Here is a 24067-nt window from a genome sequence, read left to right on the forward strand (position 1 = left end):
ATATAGGCTCAATTATGTCAGTTTGACACATTCAGTAGATCCCATGATCTTTTGTGGCCAGATGTAATTTCTTTACTATAGTAAAGAAAGAAAAAAATCGCTATAAAAATGTGTAAAGAAATACATATTTAGCCCCATGCTCGAATGCCCCCCCCCCCCCCCCCCCTATAAAAACAGCTAAAATCCCTAAAACGAAAGAAAGCAGAAGCAGCAAAAAATGTATACACTCACCTTTTACTTTCTCTAATAACAACCTACAATATCTTTTCTATAAATGCACCATGTATATACCATGCCATATATGGAGCTGGCCTGTTCTGACATCTGCATTTGGACATATTTGGGCATGCCTGACAAAGAACTCTGCATACACTCCATATTTGGGCATGCCTACCATATATGGGCATAAAAGGGGCACAAACATGGCATAACCTTTCAAATGGGGGTCCGCGGGTTAAATTAGTTTAAAAATGGCTCGTCCTTGACATGAAAAAGTTTGGGAACCACTTAAAGGGCCACTTCACCCCTTTTGCAACGAGATATTATTTTAATGATGTTTGGGAGACAAGATACACTTTCCTGGAGGTTTTTGCATATGGAGTAATATGGAGTTTTTAGATATTTCAGTATTTCAAGGTGTCCATGGGCTCCATGATGTCATGGACACTGGGCTCACTTCCTTCCTGGACTACAATTCCCATAATGCTTTGGTCCACTCCACTGCTCCTCCTTGTGGATAGGGAGAGGGCTGTCTTACTGAGACAACATGTAGTCCAGGCAAGGAAGCTCTTAGAAGGAAGTGAAGTGGTCACGTGACTGGGCTGCGCCATGACACTTTCATGGACACTTTCATGGGAGCCAAACTACCCGGAAGTTTGGCAGAATGCATTGGAGTCAATGAGAGCTCAGTGACCAGCTCATGAACAAACATTATTTATGAACAATTGAGACCTTTTGTAAAGTAATCACTTCTGGAAAATAACAGAAGACATGTAACACATTATTGTCTGCTGTGTTATTCGATTGTTATTCGATGTGTACAATGTGTAATTTTTTATAGAGGTATGGTATCTCTATAAAAATAGAGATACCATAAAGTACAAAGTACATTTCTGAACGCACCAAGTATCGCGAGACTTCCCACCGTTTCCTGTCTGGCAGCCAAATATTGCGATACTTCGGAGCCAGAAACGATACCTGCTGCTGTTTAGATCCTCAGATAAAATTATATACTGTGCACTCTGTGCACATCGAAAAGTAAGTGATTAGAAAACAACCTGTGATATGTCTTCTGTTATTTTCCAGAAGTGATTACTTTACAAAAGGTCTCAATTGTTCATGAATAATGTTTGTTATGAGCTGGTCCAGCCGGCTCCATTCACTGCCATGTATTCATTGCACTTCCTGTGTGAGTTTATTTGGCTCCCATGAAAGTGTCCATGAAAGTGTCATGGCGCAGCCCAGTCACGTGACCACTTCACTTCCTTCTAAGAGCTTCCTTGAGTCCAGGCAGGAAGTAAGTGAGCCCAGTGTGTAATGTCCAACCATGACATCATGGAGCCCAATGAGCCTATTTATCTGGTTGCAAAAGGGGTGAAGTGGCCCTTTAACGGATCTACGCTACAAACGGTAACAAGAACACTCGCCACTTTTACCCGGGGCGACTCTTCTTCACATTCTGGCGAGTTTTCTTCACTTCATTGAGAGAGTGTAGGCAAGCGCACCACAGCTCAGTGGACATTAAATATAGGCTACCATGTTTGATAAGTCATATAAAAACATTACTTAGACCCAAATGAAAATATAAACTTCACAGATTATAGATCACATGGAATTATAACAATCTGTTGAGTATTGCCTGAATAATGCCACTAGTGAAATCCCAACTTTTATCGATGCGCCATTGCGCTGAGAACCTTGTGGAGCCTGAACTTTGGTCAGCTTCTATTGTTTTAAATGTGCTATATAAATAAAGTTTGATTTAGGCCTATATTGGAGCAGGTGCCGGCAAATAACTAATTACTGTAATGCCATGCAGTGAAGTTGCGCAAATGTCAACTCAATTAGCAAGCAGAGCTGCTCTCATGCACTCTGCACTGTCTGCAGCACAATGACTGCAGATCTCTTCTTAAAGTTTACTTATTATGGTTTACTTTCAACCATAAACCATAATATGATTGACAAACCTTGGATTATAATCCTTCATCGACCAACAGTGCATGCAGCATGACTATGAGGTAATTTAACTATGTGGGATTTCTCCATCGGCATCGAATCGCTCGGAATCGAGTCGTCTTCACTTTCGGGGCGAGATTCCTTCCCCTTTTGGCGAGTCTCCTTCACTTTCCGGAGAAAAGAAAAGAGAGAAATCGCCCCGGGTCGAGTCTTCCGGTATTCCTACAAACATGCTGTCTACAGACAGTGATCCATCTGGTAACGGGTAACCTGTAGCCCGTAGAGCCTACCAGAGTTGTCCAAGTGGTCGCCGAGTGAAGCAAAAGCAAAAACAAAAGAAAAGAAAGAAAGGGCTGTGTATTTCAGTCCAGATCAACAGAAGCTGCCGTGGCCAAACACAAAAAAAAAGTCAAAGAAGAGAAGAATCATCCTGTACATGTCCGGTAGACCGGTACACTTCCACCCAGTGGCGCTGGACCCTCAGCAACCAGCGACAGCGAGTGGCTGGCTCGAAGGCTTCTTGATCCCGGAGGCTCAATCTGTGGTGGTGGTCCGGTTGACATCTCCAGGTCCCGTGCGAACGTTGTGGCGTCTGCAGGGTCATCAAAGAAATGTCGTGTAGACACTTGAAGGTACATAATGTAAACAATTTGGTGTTCTGACTGGATGCTGTTTTGTTATATTACTACTAAATGGTTGTCTGTCTCCATTTCCCTAGTAATCGCCACTGCTGTTTTTTGTTTGTTGTTTATTTTGAGCCATTTCTGTTTTCTGTTCATTGAGCTGTTTTCTTTTGTGTTAATGTGTTGTTCCCCCCCCCTATATACTGTCTTGCTGCCGCAAGAATAGGCCTACTTTCTTTCTTTTCTTGATTTGTATCAGCAACCCGTTTTATGTACCCATTAATTGAGCACAAAGGACCCCAATTGAAACAGATTTCTTGGAGGTTTATTCCATGTTCTGAATGGTACTTTGCTGTGCTTGTCTTTGCAAACTGTAAACTAAAGTCAACCATGCAGATATGGGGGGGAAAAGGTTTGTAGCGCTCTCTAGTGGTAAATAAATGTAATCCAAGAAAGACTGAACCACATACGGACGCAGTAGGCCTACAGTACATTAGGACAACAATCTGTAATAGTCCAGAAAACCCTATATATTTTTTATGAATAATCTCGATGTCATGAAATACGACCTTATCTGCTTGACCCAGTGGTGAACATATTGATATTATCCATGATGCACACAACATAGCCTACATCAGGGGTTCCCAAAGTGGGGTCCGGGGACCCCCAGGGGTCCTTGAGGGAGTTTCAGGGAGTCCCCAGCTAAATGATAGTTTGGAACCAAATGGACCCTTATAATGCTCCTATAATGACATTCGCATATTTATGAATGGAGCTGATATCGAAAGAGTCACAGCTAAATATCTTGGTAGCTATTGGATTGATGAGAGACTTAAATTCGCTTATTTCCATCGAAAGAAGTAGTAAAGTGTGCCGCTTGGGATATTATTTACATTATGAAGAGAGGATATATACAAAGAAATTATAATTTTGAGCGATGGAAATAAGCGAATTAGCACAACACCACATAGCCCCATTGAATTCCCATTCAATGCAATTCATGTAGAGCTCATGGTAGGGGAAATAGCCAATAATGAGCTTTTGCACAAAATAACACCTGGACCTCTTTGGTGGGGACGTAACAACTACAAAGAAAGGTAAGAAAGCCTTTTAGTATGGAATTCTCCTTTAACTCTGAACTTTGGTAGACTGCCTTTAGCTTCTGTGGCCCTAATACATGGAATGACCTGCAAACAACATTAAAATTGACCACATTGGTACCCTTGAGTCGTTTTAAAACCAATTGGTGAGCATACAGACCCCCACAATATGTAAACTGTTTTTTGAAATTTGTCTTAGCTTTTTATTTGTAAACCAATGTAATTCACATGTATACCTTTTTGTTTTTGTTTTCCTGATTCTGATGTATTGTGATGTTTTTCTATGTGATTGTGTTACTCGATGACACTGGAAATGAGTTTGATTACTGTAATTTCGAGAATAAATAAAACTTGAATGAATGAATGAATAAATTGTGCCATTTTATCATGATCATTAGTGAGGATCAATTATATGAAGATAGGTTGAAAAGTGGTGAAGTGGTCCTTTAAATTATCAACGTTTAACTAACACTTTAGTTGTCACCTAAATAAATGTAACTGCATATCAGTGTTCATTTTAACCGTTAACGCTAGAAGACCATACAGAGCCTTATTGCGTATGTTGCTTGTTGCACACTAGTAGTCCATAAATGGACTATTAGTGCGCAAGCAGAGCGCGCGCTCTGTCAAATCTCAGCAGAGAAGCTGACAGTTTGTAGCGGTCGACAGTACTTGCGCGCTCTGCTTGCACACTAGTAGGCCATTTATGGCCTACTTGTGTACATCCTGCTCGATACAGGTTCACAAGTAACATTGTTCAGTGAATCCTTCTTTAAAAAATGGCTCGGTGGGGAACAGACACGGGACCCACAGGATCTGTACTGGCTGACCCTAAAAGCTGCCAATGGCCTACGGATCCCCTATACCGGGTACGCCCTCTTGGATTTCACAGTGGGAGGGGTCACTGTGTCCGGTAAGGGGGTCATCATTGTCAAAGACGAGTGCCTGAATGCTGAGAAGGGCATTCTGGGAATGAATGTGATCTCACACTTCTGGAAAGAACTGTTCCAGGGAGTCCACCCAGGGCTGACGGCATTTGGTGCTACCATGTCCCGGCAGGCCAAAGGTGAGTGGGAACGGGCCTTCGCCGTCTGCCAGAGGGTGTCGCAGGCTGAACCATCAGATGGACAGGTTGGAGTGGCCCGGTTGACCCGCCAAGATCCAGTCTACGTCCCTCCCAACAGCGAGATGGTGTTATGGACACACCTGTACGGGACAAGGTCCAGGTCTGACTTCTGCGCTCTTGTGGAGGGCCCAGAGAGAGATGATGAATGGCAGGTGGCCCGGTCCGTTGCTTGGGTGGTGAAAGGGCGCCTCCCCATAAGGATACGCAACGTGAACCCATACCCCATCTTAATACCTCAACGACGCCCCCTTGCTAACATCTTCCAGGTCGATGCAAGCCAGGTGCGGGGTGAGAAGGACCTGGTGTTGAAGGCTTCAGACCCAGGGGTAGTTGAAGTTGATGTCCAGGTGAACCAGGTCACCACAGAAGACCAGCACCCAGTCCACCTACTGAAAGGCGATGGGCTGTCCGCAGAGCAGCAACAGACGATGGATTCCCTGCTGCAGCGATGGAAGGCTGCCTTTGCAGCAGGAGACGAGGACTTCGGACAGACTGATGCAGTCCTCCATTCAATCCCCACAGGCTCAGCACCACCTAGCAGGGAGCGCTACAGGCCGATCCCACCAAGCCTCTACCCAGAGCTGAGAGGGCTCCTCCAAAACATGTTGGACACAGAGGTCATCAAGGAAAGCTCCAGCCCTTGGGCGGCACCGATTGTCCTTGTGAAGAAGAAGGATGGGTCATGGCGCTTTTGCGTGGACTACAGGAAGCTCAACGCCCTCACACACAAAGACGCCTACCCTCTACCAAGGATAGAAGAATCCCTCACCTGTCTAAAACAAGCGGCCTGGTACTCCACTCTCGACCTCGCCAGTGGGTTCTGGCAGGTGGACGTGGACCCGAAGGACAGAGAGAAGACTGCATTCACCACCCCCATGGGCCTCTACGAGTTCCAGAGGATGCCTTTCGGCCTATGCAACGCCCCAGCGACGTTCCAACGTCTGATGCAGCGGTGCCTGGGGGGGCACGTCAATGAGTCTCTCCTAATCTACTTGGATGACGTGATAGTCTATTCTCCGGATTTCGATACCCACATTGAACACCTGGAGCAGGTCTTCGAAAAGCTGGTAGCCCATGGCCTGAAGCTGCAACCCAAGAAATGCCACCTGTTCCAGAGGAAGGTAACCTACCTTGGCCATGTCATCTCCAGTGAGGGGATCTCCACTGACCCTGGAAAGACCGCTGTCGTAAAGGACTGGGCCGTCCCTTCAACTGTCAGCCAGGTACGCTCATTCCTGGGGTTCGTGGGGTACTACAGGAGGTACATTAAGGGCTTCTCCAAAGTAGCTGCACCCCTTAACGCCCTCCTAGTAGGCACAGCCAGTTTGCAGAAGGGGAGAAGCATCGACTGGACTCCGGACTGCCAGACGGCGTTCGATGCCCTTAAGACTGCTCTGGTGAGTGCTCCAATTTTGGCCTATGCCGACTTCTCAAAGCCCTTTACCCTTTATACTGATGCTAGCCTAGGGGGTTTGGGGGCCGTACTATCACAGGTACAGGATGGCAAAGAGAGGGTAGTTGCCTACGCCAGCAGAAGTCTGATCCCAACAGAAAGAAATGACCAAAACTACAGTTCCTTCAAACTAGAGTTTTTGGCCCTCAAGTGGGCTGTTACAGAAAAGTTTAAGGACTACTTATGGGGCAATAAGTTCCTGGCCTTTACTGACAACAACCCCCTTGTCCATTTGGACACAGCACGCTTAGGGGCTGTTGAACAGCGCTGGGCAGCCCAGCTGGCAAATTTCGACTTTGAACTGAAATACCGCCCAGGTACTGCCAACCGTAACGCTGATATCCTGTCCAGGTTACCGCAGGAGACTGGATTCGTCCAAGCCGCAGCGGCTGCAGTGGAATTGGAGGAAGCCCCGGAAATGGAGGACCAGTGGAAGAACTGGCAGGATGGAGACCAAACCCTGGCCCAAGTGAAGGAGTGGGTTGCAGGAGAACACCTCCCAGGAGCGGAGGAAAGGAAGGACAGCCTGCCTGTGGTAAGACGCCTCTTGCGAGAATGGAGCCGCCTACACATCCAGGAAGGTGTGTTGAAGAGGAGAGCGCAGGAGCGCAACACCGGTTTGAACTTGGCTCAAATTGTGGTACCCTCAAGTAAGACCAAGGAGCTGTGGGAGAAGTACCACAACTCTTCTGGCCACATGGGAGTGGCCAAAATTGAAGCCCTACTGAGGAAGACCTTCTACTGGCCAGGGATGATTACTGACCTGCAGGAATGGGGGTCCCAGTGCACAAGTTGCGTCCAACAGAAACGTGGCCCAGAGGTAAGGGCGCCTTTGGTGCCAATTCTCACATCTTACCCCATGGAAACTGTCTCAATTGATTACTTATCTCTTGGCCGGCATGGCGACACCTACCCTTACCTGTTGGTTATGACTGACTTATTCTCCAAGTATGGGTGGGCCATCCCCACGAAAGACCAGACAGCAGCCACTACTACCCGGGTTCTCTGGCGCCACCTCATCCAGGCGTGGGGGTGCCCGGAACGGATCCTGTCTGATCAGGGGGCAGCGTTCGAGTCAAACCTGGTAGCACAGCTGTGCAGCCTCTACGGATGCTCCAAGATCCGAACTACACCTTACAGGCCTCAGGGGAACGGGGCTTGTGAAAGGTTTGACAAGACTATTCTGTCTCTCCTAGGAACGCTGAGTCAGGTTGACCAAGCACACTGGCCAGATCACTTGCCGACTCTGCTCCAGATGTACAACAACACCACCCACGAGACCACCGGACTGACCCCGCACTATGTCATGTTTGGTCGACATGCCCGCCTGCCTGTGGAAACGGTCGTAGGAGCGCCGGCGCTGACCCAAAGACATGACCTAGAAGGCTGGGTTCATCAACACAACCAAACGCTGCAGAGAGTCTACAAACAGGTTGCAGTTAAGACCAGAGAAAACAGAATGAGGGACAAGGATAGGTATGATGAGAGAGCAAAACACCTACCCTTGTTGCCTGGAGAAAGAGTGCTCTTACGCAACTTCCGCCGTAGAGAGCAAGGCAAGCTGGCACCCCACTGGCAGCCTCAACCCTATGTTGTTCTCGACCAATCACGCCCCGGCGTGCCAGTCTTCCAGATCAGGCCAGAAGGGAAGGAAGGACCCGTTAGGACAATCCACCGGAATCACCTTCGACCATGCCCTTTCAACCCCCCTGAAGTGGTACAACAAGCCCCAGAGACTGAAACAATGCCCTCTTACCCAAACGAACACTTTAGGCCAATATTGTTACCTCTGACCTTTGTGCCCACAGCATCTACAGGCCCAAGAGAAGGTGACCCAGCAACCCCGGCTATAGCTCAAGATGATGGACAAGAGCAGGAACACGAAGTACCTTTGCGACGGTCACAGCGACCCAATAGGGGTAGGCCTCCAAACAGGTATGGTGACTAGACGTTGTCGGGACGACAACGGACAAAGGGGGGAGGTGTGTCATAGAGTGGAAAATGTCATTTGGTTTAATGTCACAGAATGCACAGTGCCACGTAGAGCAGCATGATAAATGGTTAACTTTATATTGTGTTTTATTGCTTTATTTATATTTTGTGTTTCATTTTGATTATGCATGCTGTGTTTCATTTGTGTTATTTGATGAGTGCCGTGCGCTATGATAGCGATGGACAATGAACATTATGCCACAGTATTGTTTACCTGTCAGGTGCTCTAACCAAGGCGTGTGCACACTGTGCAGCCTATCAGACACAGACTGAGTCAAGACATTCATTCGCCAGTGAAAACTCCACGCCCAAATAAAAGGTCCACCTAGATCCCACCTCAGGGCTCTCTCTGCTCAGACGGTGCCTGCTGCCGCCGTTGTCGGATCACGCCAGACCTCTCTCTCATGTCCTCTTCTCCCTACATGTTGTAGGCCAGATAGTTATCTCCTCGTCTCTCCACGCTGTGCTCGCGGACCGGACTTCTCTCCTCCTCCTATACTACACCGTGGGTCCGATGTCCTCATCGCCTCCTCCACGTCGCTGAGATTGATCATTCTGCAATGTCAACGCTCTCTATCATCTGAATTAAGGAAAGTAACTATATGCCTCCGTTCTATTGAGTGCGTGGCTCTTTACTAGTGTTACAGTAAAGTTGATTCGAGTTCCCGTTTCTGTGTTGAGGTGCTGGAGCCAGCCGGATGTGGTGACGGCGGTGGAGCAGCAGTCCGAGATTGATTATTGATATGCTCGTCCTACTCCTTTTGAAAGGAAAGTAATAATGCCAGCGTGCGTGTTGTATCACAGTTGAAAGTGCCGGTTGTGAGAGGGCTGTCACTTATTGCACCATTCTCTTTGCCTAACAGCGGAGCGTCAGGACGCCCGGATAGCGGCGACGCGGAAGTCCCGGACTGTACAGTGTGGATCGGACTAAACTAAATTAGCTGTCTCGTCACGGCTGTGGCGAGGCGCAAAACCCGGATCGCATCCACTACTGGACTGGACTGTGGTATTTCTAACCCCTGACTCACTGACTCTCTCTCCTCTAGTTTTAACCATTGCTGCTTGTTATTTTAAATGTGATGAATTGATTAATGTGTTGAGTTGATTTATTGTTTTGTTTTTAAAAGAGGGTACCCTTGCATTATAGTATTTGTATTGTTGAATGAATTCATATGCTTAGATTATAATAAAAAGGCTTTTGTACTTTTATACCTTATCCTATTGTGTCGTGTCATTTGCTCCGTACTGGTGTGAACTGGAGTCCGAACTTTAGAGTAGTAACAACTCTCCCAAAAACCTGTTACATAAGTGTGTCATAGAGTGGAAAATGTCATTTGGTTTAATGTCACAGAATGCACAGTGCCACGTAGAGCAGCATGATAAATGGTTAACTTTATATTGTGTTTTATTGCTTTATTTATATTTTGTGTTTCATTTTGATTATGCATGCTGTGTTTCATTTGTGTTATTTGATGAGTGCCGTGCGCTATGATAGCGATGGACAATGAACATTATGCCACAGTATTGTTTACCTGTCAGGTGCTCTAACCAAGGCGTGTGCACACTGTGCAGCCTATCAGACACAGACTGAGTCAAGACATTCATTCGCCAGTGAAAACTCCACGCCCAAATAAAAGGTCCACCTAGATCCCACCTCAGGGCTCTCTCTGCTCAGACGGTGCCTGCTGCCGCCGTTGTCGGATCACGCCAGACCTCTCTCTCATGTCCTCTTCTCCCTACATGTTGTAGGCCAGATAGTTATCTCCTCGTCTCTCCACGCTGTGCTCGCGGACCGGACTTCTCTCCTCCTCCTATACTACACCGTGGGTCCGATGTCCTCATCGCCTCCTCCACGTCGCTGAGATTGATCATTCTGCAATGTCAACGCTCTCTATCATCTGAATTAAGGAAAGTAACTATATGCCTCCGTTCTATTGAGTGCGTGGCTCTTTACTAGTGTGACAGTAAAGTTGATTCGAGTTCCCGTTTCTGTGTTGAGGTGCTGGAGCCAGCCGGATGTGGTGACGGCGGTGGAGCAGCAGTCCGAGATTGATTATTGATATGCTCGTCCTACTCCTTTTGAAAGGAAAGTAATAATGCCAGCGTGCGTGTTGTATCACAGTTGAAAGTGCCGGTTGTGAGAGGGCTGTCACTTATTGCACCATTCTCTTTGCCTAACAGCGGAGCGTCAGGACGCCCGGATAGCGGCGACACGGAAGTCCCGGACTGTACAGTGTGGATCGGACTAAACTAAATTAGCTGTCTCGTCACGGCTGTGGCGAGGCGCAAAACCCGGATCGCATCCACTACTGGACTGGACTGTGGTATTTCTAACCCCTGACTCACTGACTCTCTCCCCTCTAGTTTTAACCATTGCTGCTTGCTATTTTAAATGTGATGAATTGATTAATGTGTTGAGTTGATTTATTGTTTTGTTTTTAAAAGAGGGTACCCTTGCATTATAGTATGTGTATTGTTGAATGAATTCATATGCTTAGATTATAATAAAAAGGCTTTTGTACTTTTATACCTTATCCTATTGTGTCGTGTCATTTGCTCCGTACTGGTGTGAACTGGAGTCCGAACTTTAGAGTAGTAACAACTCTCCCAAAAACCTGTTACATAAGTGGCGTAGTCGGCAGGACTCCTTATTCACACCGTACAGAGCAAAATGGCCGACGAAAATGAATTGCAACCTGAAAGGGCAGGCCCTAGTGTACCACGAGAAGATGGGGCCAGGTCAGAAAATGTTAATGCAAGCCAACCATTGATAAATGCAATGATGATGCCATGGTTTATGGGGGTCCCATGGATCCCAAAATTTAATGGTGATTCAAGTAAAATGAGGTTTTCAGAATGGAATGGGCAGGTTCGGGCTATGCTGCGGGCACAAGGGTTGAATGAAGAACAGAAAATAGACTTTATTTTTGGAGCACTTGAAGGCGACGCAAAGCGAGAGATACGTCTATTAGACCCAGCTAGGCGTGCAACTAGCGCAGCCATCCTACAGGAGGTACAGAAGCTGTATGGACAGGTAACTCCAGTAGCCCAGCTCCGTGCGCAATTCTTTAAATGTCACCAACAGGAAGGAGACACTGCTGCCGCCTACATTCTCCGGCTCCGGGAGCTATTCTCCATATGGCGAGAGCATGAACCAAATGGCTCGGCTCAAGATGAGATGACCATCCGAGACCAGCTTGTCCTGGGTTTGAGACCTAGCACAGTACAACAAGAACTCCAACGCCAGGTTCGTAGAAACCCTACATTATCCTTCAGTGAAGTGTGTAGTGAAGCTCGAGCATTGGAAGCCGAACAGAGGATGGAGTCTGCATGCGCAGCGCGTGTCTCAGTGCCTCCACCACAACAGACCCCAGCAGCTCCTAGTTTAAACGAGTGGAGAGAGACTGTAAGAGCTGAACTTAGGAAAGAAATGAAAGACCAAATATCTGTTCTAACTGAAACTCTGAAAGATGAAATTAAACGTCAACTTTCCCCACAGAATGCCCCGGAAGAGTACAGACGCTCTACTACACGAGGGAGAGTTCAGGAGGGTCGTTATACACCCTCTCCCGGACGACACCAGGCATTCGAATGGGACCAACAGGGCCAGCCCATTTGTAGAGGCTGTGGACAGGCAGGCCACATCCAGAGGCGCTGCCCACAGGAGAGGAGGCATTTAAACTAATAGCCCCAGCCACTGGGAGTCAAGTGGTTGGGGAGGGGAACCAGGGGAACCGAGCAGAGGAGAACGCTATTATTGGTACGTGTCCAGGGGTGGAAATAGCCGTTGCAGGGGTTAAATTACCCTGCTTGCTCGATACAGGTTCACAAGTAACATTGTTCAGTGAATCCTTCTTTAAAAAATGGCTCGGTGGGGAACAGACACGGGACCCACAGGATCTGTACTGGCTGACCCTAAAAGCTGCCAATGGCCTACGGATCCCCTATACCGGGTACGCCCTCTTGGATTTCACAGTGGGAGGGGTCACTGTGTCCGGTAAGGGGGTCATCATTGTCAAAGACGAGTGCCTGAATGCTGAGAAGGGCATTCTGGGAATGAATGTGATCTCACACTTCTGGAAAGAACTGTTCCAGGGAGTCCACCCAGGGCTGACGGCATTTGGTGCTACCATGTCCCGGCAGGCCAAAGGTGAGTGGGAACGGGCCTTCGCCGTCTGCCAGAGGGTGTCGCAGGCTGAACCATCAGATGGACAGGTTGGAGTGGCCCGGTTGACCCGCCAAGATCCAGTCTACGTCCCTCCCAACAGCGAGATGGTGTTATGGACACACCTGTACGGGACAAGGTCCAGGTCTGACTTCTGCGCTCTTGTGGAGGGCCCAGAGAGAGATGATGAATGGCAGGTGGCCCGGTCCGTTGCTTGGGTGGTGAAAGGGCGCCTCCCCATAAGGATACGCAACGTGAACCCATACCCCATTTTAATACCTCAACGACGCCCCCTTGCTAACATCTTCCAGGTCGATGCAAGCCAGGTGCGGGGTGAGAAGGACCTGGTGTTGAAGGCTTCAGACCCAGGGGTAGTTGAAGTTGATGTCCAGGTGAACCAGGTCACCACAGAAGACCAGCACCCAGTCCACCTACTGAAAGGCGATGGGCTGTCCGCAGAGCAGCAACAGACGATGGATTCCCTGCTGCAGCGATGGAAGGCTGCCTTTGCAGCAGGAGACGAGGACTTCGGACAGACTGATGCAGTCCTCCATTCAATCCCCACAGGCTCAGCACCACCTAGCAGGGAGCGCTACAGGCCGATCCCACCAAGCCTCTACCCAGAGCTGAGAGGGCTCCTCCAAAACATGTTGGACACAGAGGTCATCAAGGAAAGCTCCAGCCCTTGGGCGGCACCGATTGTCCTTGTGAAGAAGAAGGATGGGTCATGGCGCTTTTGCGTGGACTACAGGAAGCTCAACGCCCTCACACACAAAGACGCCTACCCTCTACCAAGGATAGAAGAATCCCTCACCTGTCTAAAACAAGCGGCCTGGTACTCCACTCTCGACCTCGCCAGTGGGTTCTGGCAGGTGGACGTGGACCCGAAGGACAGAGAGAAGACTGCATTCACCACCCCCATGGGCCTCTACGAGTTCCAGAGGATGCCTTTCGGCCTATGCAACGCCCCAGCGACGTTCCAACGTCTGATGCAGCGGTGCCTGGGGGGGCACGTCAATGAGTCTCTCCTAATCTACTTGGATGACGTGATAGTCTATTCTCCGGATTTCGATACCCACATTGAACACCTGGAGCAGGTCTTCGAAAAGCTGGTAGCCCATGGCCTGAAGCTGCAACCCAAGAAATGCCACCTGTTCCAGAGGAAGGTAACCTACCTTGGCCATGTCATCTCCAGTGAGGGGATCTCCACTGACCCTGGAAAGACCGCTGTCGTAAAGGACTGGGCCGTCCCTTCAACTGTCAGCCAGGTACGCTCATTCCTGGGGTTCGTGGGGTACTACAGGAGGTACATTAAGGGCTTCTCCAAAGTAGCTGCACCCCTTAACGCCCTCCTAGTAGGCACAGCCAGTTTGCAGAAGGGGAGAAGCATCGACTGGACTCCGGACTGCCAGACGGCGTTCGATGCCCTTAAGACTGCTCTGGTGAGTGCTCCAATTTTGGCCTATGCCGACTTCTCAAAGCCCTTTACCCTTTATACTGATGCTAGCCTAGGGGGTTTGGGGGCCGTACTATCACAGGTACAGGATGGCAAAGAGAGGGTAGTTGCCTACGCCAGCAGAAGTCTGATCCCAACAGAAAGAAACGACCAAAACTACAGTTCCTTCAAACTAGAGTTTTTGGCCCTCAAGTGGGCTGTTACAGAAAAGTTTAAGGACTACTTATGGGGCAATAAGTTCCTGGCCTTTACTGACAACAACCCCCTTGTCCATTTGGACACAGCACGCTTAGGGGCTGTTGAACAGCGCTGGGCAGCCCAGCTGGCAAATTTCGACTTTGAACTGAAATACCGCCCAGGTACTGCCAACCGTAACGCTGATATCTTGTCCAGGTTACCGCAGGAGACTGGATTCGTCCAAGCCGCAGCGGCTGCAGTGGAATTGGAGGAAGCCCCGGAAATGGAAGACCAGTGGAAGAACTGGCAGGATGGAGACCAAACCCTGGCCCAAGTGAAGGAGTGGGTTGCAGGAGAACACCTCCCAGGAGCGGAGGAAAGGAAGGACAGCCTGCCTGTGGTAAGACGCCTCTTGCGAGAATGGAGCCGCCTACACATCCAGGAAGGTGTGTTGAAGAGGAGAGCGCAGGAGCGCAACACCGGTTTGAACTTGGCTCAAATTGTGGTACCCTCAAGTAAGACCAAGGAGCTGTGGGAGAAGTACCACAACTCCTCTGGCCACATGGGAGTGGCCAAAATTGAAGCCCTACTGAGGAAGACCTTCTACTGGCCAGGGATGATTACTGACCTGCAGGAATGGGGGTCCCAGTGCGCAAGTTGCGTCCAACAGAAACGTGGCCCAGAGGTAAGGGCGCCTTTGGTGCCAATTCTCACATCTTACCCCATGGAAACTGTCTCAATTGATTACTTATCTCTTGGCCGGCATGGCGACACCTACCCTTACCTGTTGGTTATGACTGACTTATTCTCCAAGTATGGGTGGGCCATCCCCACGAAAGACCAGACAGCAGCCACTACTACCCGGGTTCTCTGGCGCCACCTCATCCAGGCGTGGGGGTGCCCGGAACGGATCCTGTCTGATCAGGGGGCAGCGTTCGAGTCAAACCTGGTAGCACAGCTGTGCAGCCTCTACGGATGCTCCAAGATCCGAACTACACCTTACAGGCCTCAGGGGAACGGGGCTTGTGAAAGGTTTAACAAGACTATTCTGTCTCTCCTAGGAACGCTGAGTCAGGTTGACCAAGCACACTGGCCAGATCACTTGCCGACTCTGCTCCAGATGTACAACAACACCACCCACGAGACCACCGGACTGACCCCGCACTATGTCATGTTTGGTCGACATGCCCGCCTGCCTGTGGAAACGGTCGTAGGAGCGCCGGCGCTGACCCAAAGACATGACCTAGAAGGCTGGGTTCATCAACACAACCAAACGCTGCAGAGAGTCTACAAACAGGTTGCAGTTAAGACCAGAGAAAACAGAATGAGGGACAAGGATAGGTATGATGAGAGAGCAAAACACCTACCCTTGTTGCCTGGAGAAAGAGTGCTCTTACGCAACTTCCGCCGCAGAGAGCAAGGCAAGCTGGCACCCCACTGGCAGCCTCAACCCTATGTTGTTCTCGACCAATCACGCCCCGGCGTGCCAGTCTTCCAGATCAGGCCAGAAGGGAAGGAAGGACCCGTTAGGACAATCCACCGGAATCACCTTCGACCATGCCCTTTCAACCCCCCTGAAGTGGTACAACAAGCCCCAGAGACTGAAACAATGCCCTCTTACCCAAACGAACACTTTAGGCCAATATTGTTACCTCTGACCTTTGTGCCCACAGCATCTACAGGCCCAAGAGAAGGTGACCCAGCAACCCCGGCTATAGCTCAAGATGATGGACAAGAGCAGGAACACGAAGTACCTTTGCGACGGTCACAGCGACCCAATAGGGGTAGGCCTCCAAACAGGTACGGTGACTAGACGTTGTCGGGACGACAACGGACAAAGGGGGGAGGTGTGTCATAGAGTGGAAAATGTCATTTGGTTTAATGTCACAGAATGCACAGTGCCACGTAGAGCAGCATGATAAATGGTTAACTTTATATTGTGTTTTATTGCTTTATTTATATTTTGTGTTTCATTTTGATTATGCATGCTGTGTTTCATTTGTGTTATTTGATGAGTGCCGTGCGCTATGATAGCGATGGACAATGAACATTATGCCACAGTATTGTTTACCTGTCAGGTGCTCTAACCAAGGCGTGTGCACACTGTGCAGCCTATCAGACACAGACTGAGTCAAGACATTCATTCGCCAGTGAAAACTCCACGCCCAAATAAAAGGTCCACCTAGATCCCACCTCAGGGCTCTCTCTGCTCAGACGGTGCCTGCTGCCGCCGTTGTCGGATCACGCCAGACCTCTCTCTCATGTCCTCTTCTCCCTACATGTTGTAGGCCAGATAGTTATCTCCTCGTCTCTCCACGCTGTGCTCGCGGACCGGACTTCTCTCCTCCTCCTATACTACACCGTGGGTCCGATGTCCTCATCGCCTCCTCCACGTCGCTGAGATTGATCATTCTGCAATGTCAACGCTCTCTATCATCTGAATTAAGGAAAGTAACTATATGCCTCCGTTCTATTGAGTGCGTGGCTCTTTACTAGTGTGACAGTAAAGTTGATTCGAGTTCCCGTTTCTGTGTTGAGGTGCTGGAGCCAGCCGGATGTGGTGACGGCGGTGGAGCAGCAGTCCGAGATTGATTATTGATATGCTCGTCCTACTCCTTTTGAAAGGAAAGTAATAATGCCAGCGTGCGTGTTGTATCACAGTTGAAAGTGCCGGTTGTGAGAGGGCTGTCACTTATTGCACCATTCTCTTTGCCTAACAGCGGAGCGTCAGGACGCCCGGATAGCGGCGACACGGAAGTCCCGGACTGTACAGTGTGGATCGGACTAAACTAAATTAGCTGTCTCGTCACGGCTGTGGCGAGGCGCAAAACCCGGATCGCATCCACTACTGGACTGGACTGTGGTATTTCTAACCCCTGACTCACTGACTCTCTCCCCTCTAGTTTTAACCATTGCTGCTTGCTATTTTAAATGTGATGAATTGATTAATGTGTTGAGTTGATTTATTGTTTTGTTTTTAAAAGAGGGTACCCTTGCATTATAGTATGTGTATTGTTGAATGAATTCATATGCTTAGATTATAATAAAAAGGCTTTTGTACTTTTATACCTTATCCTATTGTGTCGTGTCATTTGCTCCGTACTGGTGTGAACTGGAGTCCGAACTTTAGAGTAGTAACAACTCTCCCAAAAACCTGTTACACATCCAGAGAGGACGGCCTAAGAACACCTGGAGGCGGGACACTAAGGCGGAGCTGAAGAGACGGAATCAGCTGGGGAGAGGCGGAAAGGAGATTGACTAACTGATGGAAGCATCTTGTCACACTGTTTACAGATGAAAGGCCTCTCTTATGTGTCGATACGCTGGTGGCTCTTGAGATTGCTTAACACAGTAAAACTCTTGTCACACTGTTAACAACAGAAGGGTCTTTCCCCAGTGTGGATACGCTGGTGGCTCTTGAGATTGACTAACTGATGGAAGCATCTTGTCACAGTGTTTACAGACGAAAGGCCTCTCTCCTGTGTGGATACGTTGGTGTGTCTTGAGGTCACCTATCTCACTAAAACTCGTGTCACACTCTTTACAACTGAACGTTTTTTCTCCAGTGTGGATATGCTGGTGTAACGTCCCAAGCTGTGTGGGTACCACATTCTACAATATTGGTTGAGTGGAAGATTGGTGGTCTCTGAAAAACAGAATGGATGGTCACAGAAATGAAGACACAGAACTGTTCTCTTTTCGTCCTAATTTTCCTCTCCATTTATTCACTATACAATGAATCAAATATAATTCACAACAATACAATCAATCAAACATTTCCCAATAGTGCAATAATGTCTCTTTTTGTTCAAGTCCTTTGTCGGGTTCAAGGTGAGTATGGAAAATGTGCGTGTACAATATTGTTCTATTCAGGTTGTGTGAGTGTGTTCCACGCATAGAGCTATGGACCAGAGCTAGCTACAAACATGCTGTCTACAGTCTACTCTACAGACACTCAGTCATCTGGTAACCTGTAGCTTTAAGAAAAGGGGGTGTGCTGTAGTCCCATCTGAGGCTGTCTTTAATTTGAATATACAGTAGTTGAGTGGAGCTGGAGTCGGATTACGTCGGATGTTTTTCTCCCCCGACCCGGCCGGCCGTCCGTCCGTGCAGCGACACTACTGAACTGATGCAAGACGCGCATAGCATTAGGTGATTCAAATGGTGCTGCTCGCTTGTTGTCATCGTTATTAATGCACGAATACAACCGATAGGCTAATATTTTAGAGAAGGGCTACAAGCAGCTCCCTGTTCCTGTTCCCTACACCCCGGGGCGGTGTATGCACGGCAGGGACTGGAGGGTTTGGTTTGCACTGGAAGAAAGACAGAAAAGAACCGGAGAGAGAGAGAGACCAGACCACCACCAGCCACCACCACCACCACCATGGACCTGCACATTCTGGACCACAGGCTGCGGGTCACCAGCATATCCAAGAGCGGTCTGGTGAATTACACACACCCGCTGATAAAACTGATATTCCTCCGAAACAGAACGCGGTAAGTAAAGATGAATTAATGTATATTTGGACGTAAAAAAACAAGGGCGATGCCTGCTATATAATGCTGCGCCTGCCTGCCTGCACGGGGGGATATTCAATTCATTCAAGCCATTGTTTGTTCTAGTGTGTAAATTCCTTTCTGAATGACATTTTAATGATTTTATCTTGTAAAAGTTATATTAGTAGTAGCTGAATAGCACGTGCATTTAACCTTATCTTCAGTCTTCGTTATGGGCAAGTGACAACAACACAACTTGTGGAAATAAAGTGCAGGACGGACAGGCTGCACAAGAAGAGAACAGACAGAAAAGGGGGCATCATATCCAGAGTCAGACCCCATTATGTTGTCACTGCATGGCTGGCTGTGTTGTTGAAATGGACGTTTTTCATTCATTTAGAACCCTTGCAGGGTAATTATTATTCAAGATCAATATCCAAACTGAATCCATACAGTATATATGACCAACTTAAATGGACAAATATTGTGATGCATTTTTTTGGTGAGCCCACACATGTTTTAACTTTGAATGAATCCCCTTTGCTCTCCTAGAATCTATAGATCATAGCAAAGCACAGCCATGCAGGTTGCAGTTGTCCCCCTGGAAGTGGAACTGATGCTGGCAGAGTCAGTGGTAGCAATTTTTTAGTTAATCCCTGGATATCCTCCCATTGTTATGCAATTGTTTATTATTACCCTATTGGGTGACTTACATAATGTGGACGACTGGGAGAAAAATGCCCAACATCTGGCTTCAGGCTGCTCTCCCACCATGTGATGGCATTCATGTCATGGTGGTTGTGTTACTTGTTGTGCACAGTTTGAGCAGATGAAGAATTCCATTAAACGCCTAAACCAAGTTGAAGCACACTTTATCTGGCACATTACGAACACTGTGACATGTTGGCAAGAGTGTCATGCTGTTCTCAAGAGCCTTGTGCAACTATGAGAAACATTATGGCACCAATTAATGCATCATATGCTTACTGCCCTTATGCCACAGTTGATTAGAATTCTAAATCTAAACGGCCTTGTTATCATCCCATACATTCATTGCGTCAACAAGTAAGAGTTGTGCGTTTCACACAACAAGCTATAAATTATAGTTGGGCCATAACAAGCAATCTGCCTGCATTCCTGTCACCCTGCGTTGGGCAATATGTTTCAACATGTCCGTGCCAGTCACAATGATTGACTTGTGTTACCTTATAAAATGATGAGTCAACCTGAAACGGTGACTTCAAGTGAGAGCAGTTGTCTCAACAACATTTGACATTTGGTGTGACCCCTAGTAGCTATAGGCCCTTTATACAGTTTTTAAAAAAACAAAAGGAACCGGCCTATAGTCCAGAATGCACCAGCAGAACCCACGTGAACCACACAGCGACCAGGCCTTTGGAATTGCAACACTGTGTGTTGTTGTGCTTTGTTTGTGCACTGTGACATTTTCATTCAAACCTTGTAGTCTTGTCAAACTCTTGAATCGCCTTTCTTTCTTGCTTTCTTTCTTTCTTTCTTTACAATTTAGGCATTTAGCAGACTCTCTTGATCCAGAGCGACTTACATTTAAACAAAAGCATGGCATACATCACATATATAAAAACTAAGTAGTTATCATGAATCGTGTATAAGCTAAGAACGTAACAGTGGAGTATCTGTCAACTATACATACTATATTATATGTTATACATGTGTACTATAAAGTGCTATGACTACATAAAATGCAATTCTAGTGCTGTCTACGTAACGAGCTATAAGTCTGTCTAAAATACTATCCAAGTCGACATAAAATGCTATCTTAGGGGCTAGGCTAGGGCAAGTGCTACGGTTCTTTCTTTCTTTCTTTCTTTCTTTCTTTCTTTCTTTCTTTCTTTCTTCCATTCTTTCTTCCTTCCTTCTGTCCTTCCTCCCTTCCTTCCATTAGTGGTGCATCAGAGCGTGTGAGATGGTGAGGGCCGGGCGGGTGGGGTGCGGGTGCGGGTGGGGCAAGTTGCATTCATGGCATGCTGGTTTGAGAAAACAGCAGAGCACAACAACTCTAATAGCCTTGTTTGATTTGAGCCATTTCCCTCTGCCAGGCCCCATGCTATTCATTAGCGTGCAACTCGCTGAGAATCGGCACCCGAGTGGTTCCACAGCAAAATGTGGCTGACTGGAATTATAAGGAGATGACAGCGAGTGTGTGTGGTACTAAAGAAGTAAGCTTAACCCAAGTGTGGGACTGTGTGTGTGTGTGTGTGTGTGTGTGTGTGTCTACATCTTATAGCTTTCAGAGACTTGTTGTTGCTTCTCCTGAGATGCACATTCATGCACATAATATGATAAATAGGTGAACTCAGCTTAACCCATTTTGACCTGAGATCAGATTCTAAAAATGTCTTCTACAGTCATCAGTCGATTTTTCTAAAATAGCAGACCTACAAGCTCATAGCGCGCCACTCGGTGGCGCGCTATGAGCTTGTAGATCTGCTATTTTTCAATAGCTAAAGCATAACATAATGCTATCACCAAAAGGGGTTCCCGCCCCAACATGGGTTAATGTAACGCCAATGCGATTATAGTATAAATCTGAATATTGCAGCCGATAATCAGTGGGACACATAATTAATCGGTCAATTAACTATTCCTGGGGGCTGCATCTTTGACAGCATTTCTTGCAGCAGCATTCAGCCTCTGTCTCCTCTCCGGGTATCTGTCCCAGAGACTTCAGCAGCATTCAGCCTCTGTCTCCTCTGGGTATCTGTCCCAGAGACTGCAGCAGCATTCAGCCTCTGTCTCCTCTCCGGGTATCTGTCCCAGAGACTTCAGCAGCATTCAGCCTCTGTCTCCTCTGGGTATCTGTCCCAGAGACTGCAGCAGCATTCAGCCTCTGTCTCCTCTGGGTATCTGTCCCAGAGACTGCAGCAGCATTCAGCCTCTGTCTCCTCTGGGTATCTGTCCCAGAGACTTCAGCAGCATTCAGCCTCTGTCTCCTCTGGGTATCTGTCCCAGAGACTGCAGCAGCATTCAGCCTCTGTCTCCTCTGGGTATCTGTCCCAGAGACTGCAGCAGCATTCAGCCTCTGTCTCCTCTGGGTATCTGTCCCAGAGACTGCAGCAGCATTCAGCCTCTGTCTCCTCCGGGTATTTCTGTCCCAGAGACTTGAGTTGAGTCCATCACAGTATAGTTGAGACACGAGAGTGAAGCAGAGCTGTCTTACTGCTCTGGTCCATAGCCTTCTGCTGCTTCAGTATAAGGCTATGGGACTTTCGTTTTTTTTTTTAAATCTCAAATCAAAATCAGACCAGCCTCTCCTCTTTAGCGTAAATAAAAAGAACATTTTTGCTACTCACCAAAACAAAGGCGGGTTGTGTCATTAGAAAGCCTACTTTCCTTAGTGGAAGCACTCTGAGCCCCCCACCACATGTATAAACGGTACTTTTTGACCAGAAAGGGATTTATTTTCTACTGAGGAAAAATATTCTCTATGAGGCAGTTCTCTGGGCAATATCAGTAGATGGCGCATTGGAGTAACTAAAAGTATTTTTTTCCCGGTGGAAACAAAATCCCCTTTTGGCCAAAAAGTATCTACAAGCTCATAGCGCGCTACCGAGTGGCGCGCTACGAGCTTGTAGGTCTGCTATTTTAGAAAAATCGTGAAAATGCTTTTGTGGAAATCTTTGAATATATATTCTTTCAGAATACATTTATTTTATTTTAAAACCCTGAAGCATTAACACCCTCCCTGTAGCAGATCATTCAGAGAGGCTCCTAACTGGCAGGTGAGCTTGTAGGGTACAACAGCAGTGTTCTGTGGGGAGGGTAATTTGGCACGATGGCTAAAATTGGGAGGAAAAAATGGGTTAAAAATAATTGGCTACACTAAATTTAGGAGGAACAACAAAAAGGTTGGGGCACTCAGCTCACTCCCGCTGTTTACACAATGCCGGCCCCTTGCAGGGAGTTGGACAGTAAAACCTTCCATTGTTCCAAAGAGAGAGAGAAAGAAGCCTGTGAGAGATTGGGCAGAACGGAGATCACCTCAAAGGCTGGGCTGTTGTAAGCTGTGAAGGCAGTAAGGACTCCTTTGGTGACGTCCCTGGGTTGAAGACGGTGCTGTGATGATAGCCCATGGTGTCCCTGGGCTGAAGACGGTGCTATGATGATAGCCCATGGTGTCCCTGGGTTGAAGACGGTGCTATGATGATAGCCCATGGTGTCCCTGGTTGAAGACGGTGCTGTGATGATAGCCCATGGTGTCCCTGGTTGAAGACGGTGCTATGATGATAGCCCATGGTGTCCCTGGGCTGAAGACGGTGCTATGATGATAGCCCATGGTGTCCCTGGTTGAAGACGGTGCTATGATGATAGCCCATGGTGTCCCTGGTTGAAGACGGAGCTATGATGATAGCCCATGGTGTCCCTGGTTGAAGACGGAGCTATGATGATAGCCCATGGTGTCCCTGGGCTGAAGACGGTGCTATGATGATAGCCCATGGTGTCCCTGGTTGAAGACGGTGCTATGATGATAGCCCATGGTGTCCCTGGTTGAAGACGGTGCTATTATGATAGCCCATGGTGTCCCTGGTTGAAGACGGTGCTATGATGATAGCCCATGGTGTCCCTGGTTGAAGACGGTGCTATGATTATAGCCCATGGTGTCCCTGGGTTGAAGACGGTGCTGTGATGATAGCCCATGGTGTCCCTGGGCTGAAGACGGTGCTATGATGATAGCCCATGGTGTCCCTGGGCTGAAGACGGTGCTATGATGATAGCCCATGGTGTCCCTGGTTGAAGACGGTGCTATGATGATAGCCCATGGTGTCCCTGGGCTGAAGACGGTGCTATGATGATAGCCCATGGTGTCCCTGGGCTGAAGACGGTGCTATGATGATAGCCCATGGTGTCCCTGGGCTGAAGACGGTGCTATGATGATAGCCCATGGTGTCGTGCGTGCACGTGTAACAACATCACTTTGCACTCGGCTTATCACATTTCCTCAGCTGCAGCAGTTAAAAAAAAAAAAGAGAATGGAACCACCCTCTCTTACTTCTTACTTACTTTGTCAGCTTGGTTTTCAACAATCTCCACACTGTTTCCTAATCGTTGTGTATTGTAAATACACAGAAATGAGTATGCCACGAAGTGGGAGCTAAGCAGGCAGGGTGGAGAGATAGCTCTTACAAAGAGGTAAAACTAAAACTAGGTAAGCAACATTAACCCATTTTAGGCGGGAACCCCTTTTGGTGTTAGCATTACGTTATGCTTTAGCTATTTTTGAAAAATCGAAGAACAACTGACATAGAAACATAGCTTTTTCAGAA

At 47.8% G+C, this 24067-nt stretch overlaps 1 protein-coding gene across 1 annotated transcript in view; it reads left to right on the plus strand.

The window, feature by feature from the left end:
- Positions 1-18386: 18386 nt before the first annotated feature.
- The window catches only part of castor1 (cytosolic arginine sensor for mTORC1 subunit 1), a 39134-nt gene continuing 33453 nt past the window's right edge, over positions 18387-24067 (plus strand). The window contains exon 1 of the mRNA XM_083784428.1: positions 18387-18764. Coding sequence (XP_083640554.1) covers positions 18652-18764 — 113 coding nt within the window. The 5' untranslated portion in view covers positions 18387-18651. The remainder of the gene's footprint in view (positions 18765-24067) is intronic.

This window comes from Protomyctophum parallelum, assembly GCF_964188405.1.
Source record: "Protomyctophum parallelum genome assembly, chromosome: 15".
In the NCBI taxonomy this organism is placed as follows: Eukaryota; Metazoa; Chordata; class Actinopteri; order Myctophiformes; family Myctophidae; genus Protomyctophum; species Protomyctophum parallelum.